Consider the following 17489-nt stretch of genomic DNA (forward strand, 5'->3'; position numbering starts at 1 on the left):
CCCACACACACACACACGTTATACATACACATAAATTCAAAAACAAATTAGGGGTAATTTCATCTATATGCAAGTAGAATAGGCACTTGGAATTCACTATAGAGAAGATTAAACAGAATCCTAGGGAAAATAAGTTTTAAAGAAAATGTCGAAACCGAATCACCCGAAATGCACAATACTAAATACATACAGCATTAGAAACTCCAAAATCGGCTCCCACATTTTATTACAAGTGAATGATATATACAACTTGTACATGTTTCACAATGTATATCTCCACAAAAAATTAATCCACTCATACACACTATACTGGCCTTGCTTCGGAAGAGTTTGAAGCTAAAGAATAAACCGACGCCCAAAACCGCAATTTTCCAAAAAAGAATCGACTCACCAGCAACTGCCTAAGTGTGCTTTATCACGGCTCTACGCTACCAAAACACCTAAACTCAACAGAGAACAAAAAACCCATAATTTAAAATGCCACGAGGAGCTATAATATATTCACACAACGATGTTTTTCTATTTTCATTTTTTTCTTTTACCAGACAACAAATATCGATAGATATGCTCGTTTCGTTCAGACAGCTACATCAAAGGAAGGTACGCCCCTCCATGCCCTTTCCTCAGTATAAGTGGACCCGCATTTTCAGGCACCTTATCCAATTCCCTGCTACACAAATCTATTACGTCATCAAACGCAGTCGATGTTGTGGCCAAATGATATTTTAGCTTGATATCTCTTGTCCTTTTCAGCAAACATCTAAATGATCTCCCGATATACTTAGCCCAATCGGCTGGCAGACCTCCCCCAGTCAACCAAACCGAGAGCTGTGATTGGTCCCCACGAGCCTGCATTTCAGACCGATAAAATCTCGCGAGTTCAACGAGCATTGATGGCTGTAAAGGTAGTACAGCGACAAATTCAGCTACAAACTGTTCAGTGACCTCTGGGTTGAGCATTTGTTCCCAAAGCACAAGAGCCCATTCACTTGACTGGTTAAGACCATAGGCTTCGGCTACAATTAGTGCCTCCTGAAAACGGGACTGGCGCACTAGTATTCTTCGTGCCTTGGTTTCGGAAAGATTGAGCCATTTTGTGTCTGGCATTCGGATCTGTAGGGATACGAGTGATGCCTGAGCACAAGCTTTTCGAGTTTTATTGCCAGCGTCAATGGAGGAGTGAACTGCAGCAGCTTCGATGTAAAAGCGCATGGAGTCGAGTAGGTCTTCGTTTTGATCCTTGTCGTTCCGGAGAAACCACTGTTGAGATGATTGCCTTGCACGTAACTCCAAATGGGAAGCAGTTTCGTGCTTCATGTCGAAGTGGTTATAAACCTGAACAAGAGATTAAAAAAAAAATGATATACTTCTAATATTCTTTAGGGGCAGCAGAAGTTTGGGTGATTGGAGGATTGTAAATTAACGAACCAGGGCGAATGCGTCAAGATCATTCGGATTAAACTGCTTGAGTGATGTGAGAACAGCCATTCTGAATCCTCTGACAGCCTCAGCAGTACCACTGTTTGCATCTGCAGCGGCTGAATATTTTTGGAGGAGGAGATCCAATTGGCCGTTTTCTATAAGAATTCCGAGTATGAAATTGAGGGCGTGGAAGTTTCCAACTCCCGTTATCAAGCGAGCAAGACATGAGAAATCACCCTCCCATACATAAGCTTCTACCCTTGTTGCAGCCAGAGCTACAAGCACGTCAACTCCATCAAGGCACGCTGACAACTTGTAGAAGTGGTGGGATAGAATAAGGAGCTCAACCTGCATCCATTTTTAGGGAAGATTATGTTACCAGCTAAAATAAAACGAGGGACTTCAGTAACATAGGAGGTTCGATTCTGGTTAGAGGAGAGAGAAAGGAACTAGGGACCATGTGATTGTTTGCTAAATACAACCCCAACTCCTTAAAATTAACCGATGAGTAATTAGCATGAGTGACATAATAGACAATAAATTCAAGCAACATCCGAACCATTGCGCCATTTAACATTAGAGGAGAATAAACATTACCTCACATGCATGGGGTATTTCTTGCCCCGTGATTACTAATCTCATCAACGCGTGGCCAATTTCTGATTCAGAAGGACAAAGCTCAGCCCATTTTAAGAAGTCGGAAAATCTCCATAGCAGTGGAGCAGGTCCTTCATCCTTCTGGGAATCCATGTATCCCCCACGATGTGCTGCTAATAGACCCTGCAAATATATTGATATGCCATAGGCGAAAAATATCAAGAATTTCCTTAAGAAACAAACCGAAGGTGCTTGGTCAAACTCTAGGCTGAGCATGAATCGCAGGAAAAAAAGTGTTTGAAGCACAATTCGAGAAGAAAAATACTTGAATTAATACGGGAAAAAAATTCGTCTTGGTTAGATCCAAAGCTCCAAGATGACAGCAATAGCAGCAATTCTCATTTTATTGTAATAACATCAAATAAAAATCAAATTCACCTTTAGGAAAGATTCAGCAAGAATCTGAGCAATATTAGCAGCTGGCATTGAGTGAGTTCGTACTAAAAGATTGGCTTCCTCAAAAGAATCTTGCGCTTTAAGAGAAAGCAATTGCAGCAGTTCAATTGGCTGTTTTCCGAATGCCTCTGAAAATGTAAGACCAAGCACATTTGCAGCCTTCACAACAGAGATTATCCTCCTGCATAGTCCACGTCCACTACCTTCGATAAGAATGGTAGCTAAACTCTCCAGGACCTACATTTGCAAGAAAGATATTAATAAGCAGAATCACAAGCAGATGGACCATCTTCCGGAATATGGTTCCAGAATTCAAATATCACAAGCAAAGGGCAAAGAATTGTTCTGTTCTTGACTAGATGCATCACAATTATAATCTTCCTTCATGTTGGATTAGAAAAAAGATTGTTACAGGCAAAAAATGGTACTAAAGAAGTTGCTAGCTGGAATGTTCGTCGAACCCCCTCCGTAAGGATTCTTCAATACAAAGAACAAAAGAAACAAATGGAACCGGTACCTTCAGGGGGTCGATCACCCTATGGTCAGTCAGTAGATTGTATGACTGTAATACCGAGCGCAAGTCATCGTCCAACATTGATATGAAAACTTTATTGCTTGGAGTTGAGAGTGCTGCAAACTTCAAGGCAGCATCTATGAGTAAGAATTCAGATGGTGTGTTGTCAGGAGATAGCTTATTTTGCAGTTGTCTGGCAGCAGTTGTTTGCCCAAAATCCAACAACGAAAGAATAGCTCTTTCTAGTTCAGCATGTCCAACTCTTTCTTCCCACCTCGATAATGATGCATCTATTTTAAGGTTTTCATCTACAAAATGCGAGTCATCTCTGACGTTCAGCGGAATAGATTCGTCATACTTCCTATCCACTGCATCAGATAAAGGCTTTCTTGATGATCCAAAGACTTTTGCTCTTCTTTTCGTCTTTGTACTCCCCCCAGCATAGCTCGAAGAGCTAGACTCATTAGTTTGCATGATTCTAAGAAGTGCCTGACTGTTTTCCCTGTCACTCTTCTCCACAGATTTGAGCCTCAGTGTATTTATATGATTGTCCATCTTCGCAATAATGCTTGCAGTACGATCTATTAAGTTAGATCCCTTGCCAGCTCCAGGTTCTCGGGTAAGGTAGCTTAAAGAATCTTCACCTTCACTCTTCACCTGGGCTTCTGATTCCACAGCCAGGAGCCACACTCTAGTTTCAATTTCTCGCAGAAGGTGCAGTGGGTAACAACTGTAAATATTATTCATTCTGAGTACGCGATCATGCACTGGAACGCTAATTATGGACAAAAAAGACTGTTAACTGAAAAAGAAATTAAAGGGAAAAGGAAAAATTCTCACGGATTTGACTGAGTTATCATTCCACTAAGCCACTGTAGAGCAAGTAGCAAAATTTCGTGAAGTTCTCTAGCTGGAATATCTTTTTCAGCTGCCTCCGCATGTTTAAGGAAGAATAGCCCTGCCTAGATACAGAAAAGGACACAAAATTTCATCTAATGAGCGATTAACTGAAATTAAGATATAGAGCCAAAAGGTATTGAAAACCAAATAACTCGTCCCACCAACATACATCCATGAGCTGTCCCCCTTTTCACCCCACCTCGTTAAAGATAAAAAGAAAAGAAGAAGAAAAAGAAAAAGAAAAACTACGAAACTTGACAGTGTCATGACAAGGAAAAGGGTAGTAAAATTTAAGAAACTTGAAAGTGTCACAACTAGGGAAAATATAGTATTACAGAAATGATTAGCATGGTGGAACACGTGTGTGATAACTACCATTCCCTGACCTCGGTTACAATTTTACCTGCATTGCTGGGTAGAAATATCTGATGAAAAGTGTCTGGCAGTGGCTCCACAAAGCAACCCTCTCTTCTGGGACATCCCAAAGAAATTCCTTCCATTCTGCAACCATGGCTTCAGCCTAAACATGGACAGAAACACATGAAAAGCGAAAACACGTCTGGACGAAAAATAGATGAGAACTAAAGAAGATACAAAAAAATAAACATATTCTCCATAATGTTGGAATAAAAATTCTTAGTTATTCGACAACCAAATTACCACATGGTTGTTCACTATGATGACTATGCAACACAATCCTGGTCCTAACTGGCAGTGACCAAAGATTCAGCACTAAAGGTTAAACTGAGTACTTCAGTGAGACTAACAGTACTCATAAGCCACCTTTTCTGTTGGAAAGTTGTTATATGAAAAGGCCAAAGCGACGAATTAAACAGTCAAACTGCATTCACTAGTAATATGATTCAGATATCAGAACCGAGAATCCACAATGAATCACATCATGGAGCCATGCCCTGGTACCCCTCTAGTACGAGACAAACAAAATGCAGTGCTACAAGATACTGAGACAACAGGATGGCAACAACTGAACCCCACAAACTAAGTACTAAAACTAGAGCTAAAGATAATCCCATGCCATGGATATGATGAAGAATAATTTCAGTAACCCCAATGATGCACCTAGTAAAACAACATTAGACAAAAAATACATCTGAAGAAATTTAATAGAAAGATGTATGGCAGGCTTGGAGTGAAGTTGCAAAAAATAAATTTCCAAAAGTAGTAACATGAAGAGAAAGATGCAATACAAGCTGCCTGATATGCAGAAACGTGGTATGGCAAAATTAATGATATTCTTTTGCATATGATAATGGAAACCAAAAGTTGAGGAATAAAGTACCTGCATTTCAGTTACATGATTGGATGCAAATTTCCAACATGATTCACCGCTGACCTCCAACTGCTTGGCCCAACTGCGAGCTTGTTCCCAATACCCATTCTTTTCTAATGCAGTTAGAAGGGAAGAATCATCAAAAGTTTCATTTCCTAGGAGGGGGTAGTCAACACTCCGCAGAGAAGGTTCAGCCATATCTATTTTCCAACATAATTGCCCATACCGTGTTGCAGTAGACCCTCCATCACCAAAGTCGGTAGCAGAAAGGAGCTTTAGCAAGCATCTTTTTTCATATGGCGACGGACATGTCAAAAGCATTGCATCAGCAGCTTTCACAGCCATGGAACTTGTCCATGAATTTCCAATTCTCCCTTCTTTGTCCCAGTTAGATTGTGCATGAAAGTACTCTTCCTTAATTCTGGTAGCAAAGGATCCAAGATGTGCTTTAGCCTCTGATACGCGCATTTGTGAGAAGGCCTAACAGCGAAAAAAGAATTCTAGCTGATTAAAGTGTCAGATGAGAGTGATGCCAAAATTTAAAATCATGTAAAATGCATATACTATTGTATCTTTTTTTTGCTTTTGTAACTGGGAAATAAAAACTAAGCATGCTGAGCAATGTGAATTACGTAGTAGAACGGGAATAACAAAAATAAATCACAAGGAGAAGCTCTAAAAACATTTTCACAATCTATTCCTTTCTCAAACAAGCAGCTGAAAGTATAAACCTTAATACTCTAGCAGAAACTTAACATTCAGGCAGTTGGAATAAAGCGCATCAATATAAACAAAAGAGTAAGTGAAAAACAAATGATATACAGTTACTTTCAAGTGGCCTTATGCTCCATCATGGTTTCTGATAGAAGTGCCACCTTACATATCCAAAATTGAGAGAGTTCATTCGTAGTATTTCCTTCGCAAATGCAAAAATTGGACAGCAACAGCCAATTGGAATTCACAATGAACTGGGTGGTTCAGTTAGTATCAAGTAGCTTATTTTTATGCAATACCAGATAACAAGCAGGCAAGCAGAAACTAAAGTTTATACTTTTTATTTGAAAGACAGACCAGAGAACGTCAAGAACGTAGGACAAATAAGCGGTAAAAAGCAAGATTTCTGTTCCAGCAACAACACAATATTATCTTTGACTTTCTTCTTGTAATGGTACCCAGTACAGTTCAGTAACGAACCTGAAGTGCCCGAATAAAAGGTAACAGCGAGCATGATGGAAGAAATATCTCAAAAGCTTGTAGCAGAGGAAGGAACAAGTGCTGCTCACAGAGTACAGCTACCATTCTTGACAAGGCATTAACCATGCTATCAGAATCAGTTGAAAAAATGGTATCTTCATCACTTAGTTTCTCATTTTCCTCTTCACATATAACACTTTGAATGTTGGAGGGACCAGAACCTGTAGAAATTTTAGAATCTGTTGAAGACAAATAATCCAGTGGAATGGGTTCCACCAGGCGCCTACGCTTTGAGTTACTCCTATTATAATGAAATGTTACAGTTCTAGCACTAGCGGGAAGGGAGTTAGTAGCCTCCACTGCAGCTCCAACATTTTTTGCAATTTGGGATGCAATGTCATTAACTTTGATAGCAGATGTTTCCCTGTAAGACAAGAAATTTGCCATTTTATTCTTCTCTAAACTAAAGAGAAACAAAGATTCCAGCATTGGACCAAGGCTTCATGGAAAGTGTTACAACTATGGAAATCAAAACATCTGCAAGACTTTTCGTGGAAACACTTCAAATATAAAAGAAACATAGATAGAGGGTGATATTCAAAACCTTGCTGCAGTTATTTCCAGCCAAACAGTTAAGCAGGACAATGAGGAGACATCGGGAAAGCAAGACGCAATCATGGCCAAAATTGACCAGCACAAGTTCTTTGCTTTCAGGAGAAGAGCCTCCCCAGGTCTTTCCTGTTTTTCACATTCCGCTATAATTCCAAATAATTCAACAGGTACGTAGAGGCCATCTGACAAAGGAATTCCAGTCCTTTCTGCATTATCCAATTTCGACGAATTAATATTTTTCCTAGATTGCATGCTTTTTAAAACTGTCACAATGTGAATCTTTAGACGGGGATCACTGAACTCCTTTGACGCCTGATAAAATATGAAACGGCATCAGCAGTCAGTTTAAATAATAAAAGGTAGTCCAGAACATGAAGATTTTTACTAAAAAGCATTTCTAACAGGGACACTTACCACTTGGATTACTGTTTCGAAGGGATATTTTCCAACTTGAGCTTCTGACAGAAACCCAACCTAGTTTTGCATAGGGAACAGAAAAACAAAGTTACTGTTACATATATTATTTAAAAGAAATAGAAGCAGAAGAAAGAGATAGAATGACAACATGCACTATCTAAGAAAAGAGGTATCAGAAGAGTGTACCCAGTCATTATCCCTTGCTAATACAGCAAGATATTTAGTGCTTAAATGAATGTTATGCATCTGACAAAAAATCGTGACCAATTGCCAGTGCTGGCTTGCAGCTTTCTGTTGAGACCTTAACTCAGCCCCATCCCCATTTCCACACGACAACCAAGAGCCACATGTCGCACCACTGAATGGTGTTGGAAGACTTGCCTTTTCCAAGTGATGCAGAACAAGCAGCAGAGCTCGTGATGGTTGGTTGTAAATACTATTGTTTCTGTCACTTTTCTGCATTGTGTTACTAGAAGATTTATGAAGATAATCATCTGCTAGTGATCGTGCGAGAGATTCAGTTACATTAACTTCAACAGGTGTTGGAAAAAATACAGAGCCCCTGGGAGATGGTTGCCTATACTGATTGTTCTCAGCAGACTTATAGAAAGAAGATATTCTTTGCAAGGCAGCAATATCAATTCGGAGAATACTAGCAGATAAACCACAAAGCTCTAAAAGAAACGCGCACGATGCCACCAACACAGAGTTGTCGAAATGCTCAATAGCAAGGGGTATAACCTGAATATCAGAAAAGAAAAATATGAGGGCCGGATTTGCATTACAACCTGATAGTAACAACAGAAAATCTAATTAAATTCTAACATCCAGTTATAGTTTGAATCTTCAACCAGCACCTTACATTACGGGCTTTTTTGCTTCGGTTGTTGGTATATACAATTAGTCCCCCAAAACTACATATTTGCTTTGAAGATAAAATCTGGAATGATTATTTGGCTAAGATGTAATCCTCAAAATGTTTGATTAGCAATCCTTGGTGGGAGGTGTATAAAATTACACATGTAGTTGAGGTGGTTTATCATGAGTTAACAGATGTCCATGCCCCTTGGAACATTTACCAATACTTCATAACAGTGTCGGTCACAGTTTAACCATTCACGTCTAGACTTGAACCCCACGCAAACCATATATCAGAACAGAAATACAACTTCACAATCCGTAAGTCCTAATGAGATTCAGTCTTATGCTCAATTGGAAGCGGAGCCCAAGTTCTTGGCTTCAAACAAATAACAGATGCTGTTTTTTTTACTTATCACGCGATTTAAAGCAATCTATGCCTAAAGGAGGAATGATTTAACATAATATTAGCAGAACGATTTTCTATTGAGTTCAATAAAAAGTAATATGAAGTCACATTCTACAACAGTAAAAGCAGTTGACGTGCAGGCAAAATGCAATTGGTCTTCTGTTGCAAATAATCATGATAATTTCCTTTTCCTTATGCATGATGAATGTAATCTTACTGATGAGAGAAGCGACTCTTCAGTCTCTGTTATTGGTGCAAGGAGGCTTTGAACATCCGACTGGACGTTTGTTTGCCCACTTGATGAGGTTTCAGATTGTCCCTGGTGATTATTATCAGCCTTCAACTTGTGGACTCTTGCTGAAAGGAGATAATTCAAAGCAGCTAATGCACGTCCACGATGCAAATGATGTTCAAGCCCATGCTCAGCTCCCTGAAACCACCAATAAAACGAATTGCAATATGATGCAACAACAGAGGAAAGAGACAAAAGTCATATGATAAAGACAAAAAGTAGGCAATGGGATTCATTAATTCACTCTGGTGATTACTATTTCCTCCCCCAAAGAGGGAAGAGATTATCCCAAAATTGGGATCTTGAAAGTTAAGCGTGTTATTATGAGAGACAGATTGGAGGATTCAGAATCTAAAAGTTTTCTTGCCATGTGTAACTAAGGATTCTCATAGACAGATTAATCACCTCCAAAGAAGATGCATAGAGTTCCTCCTCTATATGCTTTTGGACGGCAGCTTCCCAGGAGGTCGCGCTGATCTGAGCATGACCACTGGAATTTACGATGTAATAGATATCTCGCAGCATAGAGAGTTCTTCATTTTCCGAGTCTGCTAAGGACTGCCATCCAATTGGTCCCTGTTCAGACAGAAAATTTAGGTAAAAGAAGACATTCAAAATGCATCGAGAATATTAATTGTTGCCGCTGGTAAATGTCTATCATTACCGGAAGATAGATTTTGCACAGTAAATGTGTTTGAAGATGCATATCATACTAAAAACAAAATATGTAGAGAAAGAGATAATTCCTCAGATGCATGCAAATAACCAAGCCAGTTTCCGTATAACCTGCACATAAAGCTGAATCAATCTTCGAACAGTTTTAGGAAACCAGCATGGAATCATCTGCAGAACTGAAGTATCCCGGACAGAAGAAAAGAATACACCTTCCCGCCAATTCAAGTAATCTAACAAATCAGAATAGCCTGACACTAGATACAGAAAGAGATAATTAGAGAATCTAACAGAAGTGCTATTCAATTATAAATTTCATGCATGAGTAGAAAAGAATATGATAACTAACCTTTTGTCTTAAGAACCAAATTGCTGCAAACAGGATCTTGACCAAAACATGCAGCAACAAGTGTGTTCCATAAAGTAGGGAAGCGTTGAAGGGTTGGTCTAAGGTTCTCCAAGGTGCATTGAGCAGAGCTACAATGCCTGTTTACACTACCACTACTAAGGCACTCTTGCAGAGGCAAAGGAGCAAACATTAACGTGGCTAAAGCTGCCATTTCCCCTGCTCCTTCTGCTATGTCGTCAACAGCTTTAATGACATCATCAGTCTCCAACACACTCATTTTGTTTCCTGGAACTAAATTTCGGGAAGCAACTGCACGCGCATTAGAAAACGATGCATCATATTCTTTTCCCTTAACCCTCAGCAAGAGCAAGCACTTTGCCCACTCATTATCGGCCTGAAGAAACATGCAGTAAATAAACAAACTCATAAGTGTCGGCATGCAGTAAATTAAACAAAATCAAAAGTGTCGGATTACCATAAAGCATGACATTACCCTATCAACAGTGTCTCATAATACACAACATAGATTTGCAAAACATTGATCAATTGCACAGCCTTGAAGGCCAAAAGAATTATGTGATGTCTATCATCCAATGTATCTGAACAACTGCATGACTTTGAAGGACAAAAACTTAAGTGATGTCTACCGCCCCCTACGTATATCCCCTAAAACCAGAGAATAAAAATTGAGATAGGGCCAATTGATAACGTATACTTACCACAGCATCCAGTAAAAAGGAAAGAGAGTTATGGTCAACAGCCAGTTTGTGAATGTCAAGATAAATGTCCAGAAGGTTCAGCAAATTATACTGTGCGCAGAAGTGTATAACAACTTTATGCAGCGCTTGGACAGTATCCGGATTAATAGATGCATCACCGGTAACTAGTAATGAATCAGATGAGCTGTCATTGGCTCCATCCAGGAATGATTTGTCATGCATGTCAATCATAAAACCTGATTGGGCCAGCAAAGGTACAATATCAGCTGTACCTTGCCAGTAATCCATCAAAAAGATAAATTCTTTTGCAAGCTGTTGTTCCATGAGCATTCTTAACCACGCAGAGCATGCCCTATTTGCAGAAAACCTGAAAATTCTGATGCTCGGGACATCCATAGATATAGCAAACTCTTCAAGGAAGTTGCTGTAATTATTATATCCAGGAAACTCCTGACCATACTCAATGGATGAAGCTGCATGTGCATCGCTGATGCTAAGGTTTCCACGAGATAGTGCATATGACGGAATTACCTCTAGTAGCTTGGAAACTTCTAACCAGTCATTGTGGCATACATGGTACTCAAGTTGTGATTCCCACAATACATTAACACCCATAAGGAGAGGTTGGCCCAGAAGTACCTGCACAAGAAGTACGTTAAAACTCCCCGAAAGTTTCACTAGTAAAGTCATGCGTAAAACTCGACAAACTAATCCACTCAAGAAACACACCCTAAAAGAGGAGTGCATTCACAATAGTGACAAGGCCACCCTAATCATTCATTAATTTGAGTTGGCAAGGTACACTTTCTATATATGATTATAATATTTACTAGAAAATACTGTTATTACAGGGGAATGATGAATAGCCCAAGTGATCCTCATGGCCTGGATAAAAGAGATAATTATTGGTTGCATCGGCCATGCACAACATTTGCTCTTGAAAACAGGCATATTAATAGCATGAATCAAAAATTTCAACGTCTGACTTACACGGTCAATAACTCTTTGATCCCAGGCATCTGACCATGCTACAGCAGCAACCCAGTAAGCAGCGTGGCTGCTGTCATCATCAACTTCAGAAACAACAGAATGCTCATCAACAGTTGTCCATGAACCCAAAACAACTCCATCTATCTCACCGCAAGAAATGGTACGATTTTTGAATAGTGGATGCAATAGAGAAAGACTTATCTCCCCAATTGCATCTTCAACGGGTGCTTTCTTAAGTTCCTTCTGTCGGGTAGCCAGTGTACTGAAGAAACTATTGCAGGGATATATCCTCTTTGGGGAAAAAAAACATTCTACTGTCAGCTCAAAATTAATTTCCAGTTATATGATTCCAGAACTTGGATCGATATAAACTAAAAAACTGTGTCACATACCTCTATTAGTGATATCATCTCCAACATCTTCAACTCATGTGGTCCAAGGTATGCACGTCGTTTCATCTCTTCAGCAACTTGCACCCGGAGGGATCTTCTAACAGTGCCAAATACTAAATGTTTCAAGGTGGTTTCAACATCCTCCCCAAGTTTTTGCAATGTTGTTATAGCAAGCCCGATCTCACCCTACCCGTTATAAATCATATATAATTAAAACAAGCATGATAAATTCTTTCAACTTAATAACCAGAAAAATAAAAAATAAAAGAACAACCTTCAAAAATAAATCATAAGCAATCGCTCTTCCAGCAGTTCTGACATCATTAAAGGTATCATGAGTTTCCTTGCCAGGTACAACATTATTCAAATGATGAAGATGCAATCTGAGAACTGCCAAAGGAAGACGGCCAGAAAGTAATGCATCTTTCACAACAGTTTTAATATCCATATTATCCATCTCCCAGCGTGCAATCATATCTTTCGGATTTTCTATTTTAAAAGTCATCTTTCCCAGAGTACTTCCTTCAGAATCCAGGACTGCTCCATCAAAGTTATGAGAATCTGTGATTTTGGCTCCGCTTGAATCAACAGGGACTAAGGCAAGATATTCTGAATCACTTGATCCTGTTCCAGGTGCAGGAAGTGCAGTTAGATGTCGATCTGATGTATGCAACGATGAGCCATCTTCTGAAACAATTGGAACCTTGGATTCATCATCAGGTAACTCTGCACCAACCAAGTTCGGCAACCCTCCATTGTCCGTCTAAGAAAAGGGGGAAAATTCCATTAATTGTAGTGCCTTTTAGAAAAATAAGCAAATTTAGTTAAGAACTTACCAACACTCCTGGCCTTCTGAATTTGGCATCTAATTGCCCCTGCAAACCACGGATGACCACCAAAAACTGTGCCATTTCCTTAAGGATTCTTGAATTTTCCTCTTCGTCGTGTTCTTTATCTGTTAACTCTAACAGGAACGAAGCATCTTCATTACCTCTAACATCCCATGAACTCACAGTTACTTTCTTATGCTGCAATAGACCATATTTACGTATGACCCTCGTTGCATAACTGCTGGCTAACGCTAGAAGCCTGTGTCATCATTTGTTGAAATCTAGTCATTTGAATATAACTAAGCCATTGAAAAGAAAAATAAATAAAACTTATTTAAGCAAATACTTCTAATTAGCATTGTGGCAAAGATTAAGAAGCCCAGTAAATATTCAAGGTTACCATAGTCCCCCTTGTTGGAATTCCTTTCAGATTCTGTCCTGAGTGGAATTCTAAGAGAATTTAAATTCCCATAATTATTTAAGTTGATGCAGCCATTATACTGCACAAAACCTATTTCTAAGATAGAAGTGCGAAGAAACTTGTTTTCGGTTTTAATGATTAAGATCTTTGCACATAAGTCATCAGAAATTGCTCAAGTTTCCATTGAGCTCCACAACAAGCATTAAGTACTACGCAGCCAGATTTTTTAAATACCCTAATATGGTAGCTGAGGAACATGATAAACATCATACCTTGACGCAGAAGAAACCTCGTTGTCATTTCTTACTTTATAGAACATCAAATAAACAGCAGCAAAAAGGACTCTCAAGATGCCTTCCGCAGCCAGATTGACCCCCATAAGCATCTCCAGAGATCTGTTTGTCCAAGTGAGAAGCATATGTTTAGATTCTACATCATTGAAATTCTTCTGTACCGATAGGTGCTCACACAGAAATGTTATAGATAACACATTATACATTCATTTGCATAAGTAAAACCTTCAGTACCTTCCAGATCAGCATGCTCATATTGTAAGTGATAAAATAAAGTAAGGAAGTCAGTGAGGTAAAGATCTTACTTCTCAATTTCGTCAAATTCCAGGTAGACCAAAGCCAACTGCAAGTGCCGGATCCGAGAAATCCCCAAGTCCCACTCTGCAAACATATCAAATGTTAGCTGTGAAATCCAATTCAAGTTGCAGATCAAAATGCTCAAACACCATAATTCATTATTGAATGGAATAGCAGCCATGTAACAAAATATTAATTTATTCAACTTCTCATCATTATCTTGGTATATAATCATTTGTTCTCATGTATATAATAGGTCAATAAACATAGTAACAAGTCAATATCACATTATTTATTGCCAAAGAAATTCTTACCATTTTCCAAGCATAACTTTTCTGCAACATCAGGGTCTTCATATATAAGAACTCTATCCAAAACCTCCACTTTCCAAGGTGACCAGGGCTTCTTTATTCCACCAAATCCCATAAGAATACCAGCTTCACATTTTGTGCTATTGATACAATTTGGTAAACTATATTCCATTGCTTCAACCGGAAAGAAATTTGATGGAACTGAAATTGAAGGAAGAACAACCGAAAGACCTTTTTCTGTCACTAAATATAAAAATCCATGGAAATTGCAACCAACAGCTTTGTTAGAAAAGGTTTCGCAGCCTTGCTTGTTATAGTTTATTTCATCATTCACAATGAAATCTAATTGTATATTGGCATGCACAACTTGGGACCCTTTCTGCTTATATCTCTTAATGAGGCGAGTCACACCAAAAGGAGAACAGCAAATAACATCATCTTCACTGTGCCCCGATGGGGGTAGAAACACTTTCCTCGTGTGGCGGGATGAAAAATCAGAATCAGAAACCAGAAACTTCTTCTGATTCATTATCTGGGTTGCACAAGATGAAGTACTGATACACGAGCCACTGTGACTTTTCCAGTCCTTGATATTATTGTCTTCATTTTTTAGATGCTCGTTACATGGTAAACTACCAACGGAATAAGAACTTTTAACATGCGCTGGTAACCTACTAATCTTCCCCGTAGTATTACAACGCACCCTTTGGTAGCCAATTTCAGCACCCCCAACCTCCCAGCCAGTTAAAGTTCCAAGGGCTGGATATTGCTGATAAGTGGAGATGTTTCCAGACGAAGGTTCTGGGATATGGTTATCAGTAAGCAAAACATAGATTACACCACATTCATCGATCACACCCAACAATGAGGAATGAGGAAACACGGAGAGCCTTTTAAACCTCTTTTCATACATTTGATTAGGGACATCTCTGACATATTTTTGGTCTCGAGAATTTAGACAATAACCAGGTCCACTAATATTTACAAAATCAATAGAGGCTATATATGCACCAGTTGTGGCACCATAAAACAAGATCAAGCCAGACGTACTAAGAGAGATAAGAAATTTATCGGAAAAAGTAAAGTCTGTCCACTCAAATGTCCCACTACCTATATTTTCGTCAGGCTTTGCTGAATACAGCCACTGTATTCCCAAGCTAACTATTCTGGCCACAGATATCAGAATTTTACTATCATTTCCACCATTTTCATAACCAGTATCGACATGTGTAGGACTAATCACGGCTAGAGCAAATCCAACCAACTGATATGAATTGTTCGAGAACACTTTGAGGCACTTATACAAACTGCTGGCCGCACCATCTCTAGAGTTGGAAACATTATCATTCTCAAGTGCCACGTTGGATGAAACAAGACCTGTATCTGGTTTATTGACTACAGGACCGTCAAGTGGCATGCTGCAATTCTCTTGATCACATGTTTTCGTACTATCATGAGAAAGGAAGTCCAAGAACTGTGAATCCTGATCAAATATCCTAAATGAAACAACAGCATTTTTAGGGAAGGATGGTTTTCTTGGAAACCTGGTGTAAACATCATTACCTTGTGTTGGACTTTCAACGTTAGTCAAGAAAGTGCGCAACCATTTCTTTGGAGCTGCTGGCTGACCATCACCCATAGGTTCTCCATGAAAACTATTTGACCTTTCCCTAGAGTCCTTAACATCAGATTCGGATTCTTGCTGAGCCTCCAAAACGGGAGATAACGTCGTCGACGGACCCCACTCTGCCCATGTCCCTTTCCCAACATCAATTGCTAATGCAGGTTTTATTACTTCACTGGATTCATTACGTCGAGGAAAAGCATGTACAACCACCCCGTGTTTTCCCGACACAAATAGTAGCTCTTGAAACGAAGCCTCTTCATGCTGTTCACGTGAATCCCCACATAGACCCCATGCCACAGAATCCACATCAGATATAAACACATCTGTATATCCTGAAAAACCAACCACTGGTGTACAGTCAATACCACTACCCAACTGCTCAGATTCAGAAGAGCTAGATAAATTTTCCCTCGAGCCAGAAATACTAGGCAGACTCAATTCATGTGTACTATAATCTTTTGCATCAGAAGAAAAATCAGGATCCTTTTTATTCAGGCATAGGCCTGCAAAAAAAATAGCAAATAATTAAAATTCTCGAAACATGAACACGACATCCCATGAAAAAAAACGCTGAACGAGTTAGAACATCACCTTTAACTAAGGGAATTAATAGCGCCTCAAAATCGTAAGAAAGTAACAACAACGACTTCCTTGTTGGAGAAATAAAACCCTCTCTAAAATTGGAAGGATTATACGGAAATTCAGAGGGACCCCATTTCCGCAACTGCAGTACCGGAAGGCTATCCTCACTGGGGCAACAATCGAAATCCATACAAAAAACCCTGCATATAAATCGAAATCCCAAAATGTTTTCAACAAATCGTCTATAGAGAGACTCTTAAACCAGGGATTGATTGAATTACAGCAGCTGCTTCCGAATAAGAGAAGTTCGTTACGCTAACTAATTGCCTCTACCAATTCAAAATAATTCGAAAACTAATTTCACAAATACTGAAGTGAAATTCACAAGTTCAATCATCAACTGTATTACTCAAAATTCAAAGCAAAAAAAAACAAAATTCGCAAGCATCGTTCATTAATCCCCTAAGATTATACAATGATTACAGCTAAAGGGAAAAAAAAACTACAATTTGTTCCTATTTTTCGGCATCTCAATGCAAACATTAAGCAGCGATTTAAGCAGATAAAAACAGTAAAATTGAACCTGATACGACGCCGTATTAGATGATCGGTTTCATCGTTGAAGATGCAATCTCCCCTTTCTCTCTTCCGTTTTTCTGAGGTCGGAGTGAAGGCGAAAATGGAAATCGGGGAAAAAGAACTGGGTGATTTTTTATTACAAATTATTTACATAAATTATTGTATTTGAAAGTGAATTTCCAGAAATCGCGCGTATCTTTTGATATGTTGCAAATTTAGCCCAAATCGGAATGATTATTTTCAATCAGGTCCTCGAGCTGAATGCATGTCAAAGTAATATTTTACTCCCGGAGTAAAATTTTTGGGTACATTAGGAAAAACCCCCATGAACTTAGATTAAATTACAAACACAACCTCCATCTATTCGTAATTGTCAAAAATCCCTTGAGGTTTGTTTCCGTCTTACATCAATCCCTTATAGTGTAACTTTTTACAAATTTTATTAGACTTTACACAATTTCCAGA

The 17489-nt window shown here is 39.0% G+C and overlaps 1 protein-coding gene across 3 annotated transcripts; it reads right to left on the reverse strand.

Moving 5' to 3' along the window:
• Window positions 1-194: 194 nt before the first annotated feature.
• On the reverse strand, window positions 195-17158 carry LOC105965227 (spatacsin carboxy-terminus protein). Of its 3 annotated transcripts, XM_088822545.1 has the most exons (27): window positions 17029-17158; window positions 16455-16645; window positions 14240-16366; window positions 13934-14009; window positions 13608-13730; window positions 12921-13173; window positions 12359-12847; window positions 12085-12270; window positions 11693-11983; window positions 10703-11341; window positions 9984-10377; window positions 9749-9891; window positions 9368-9538; window positions 8888-9100; window positions 7590-8144; window positions 7401-7460; window positions 6979-7298; window positions 6375-6798; window positions 5190-5660; window positions 4293-4409; window positions 3830-3951; window positions 2993-3719; window positions 2458-2712; window positions 2020-2202; window positions 1429-1770; window positions 543-1335; window positions 195-440 (listed from the first exon to the last, which is right to left on the reverse strand). In XM_088822545.1, exons 2-26 carry the CDS (start codon window positions 16633-16635, stop codon window positions 586-588), a joined length of 9612 nt encoding a protein of 3203 aa, XP_088678671.1. In that variant the 5' UTR covers window positions 16636-16645; window positions 17029-17158; the 3' UTR covers window positions 195-440; window positions 543-585. The 3 variants fall into 3 exon arrangements, with proteins under 3 accessions (XP_088678671.1, XP_012845215.2, XP_012845216.2); XM_012989761.2 differs by having other exon boundaries at window positions 195-1335; XM_012989762.2 differs by having other exon boundaries at window positions 195-1335; window positions 9749-9885; window positions 17029-17156.
• Window positions 17159-17489: the final 331 nt, after the last annotated feature.

Source organism: Erythranthe guttata, chromosome 8 (genome assembly GCF_056151865.1).
Source record: "Erythranthe guttata isolate IM_541 chromosome 8, IM_541, whole genome shotgun sequence".
Taxonomy (NCBI): Eukaryota; Viridiplantae; Streptophyta; class Magnoliopsida; order Lamiales; family Phrymaceae; genus Erythranthe; species Erythranthe guttata.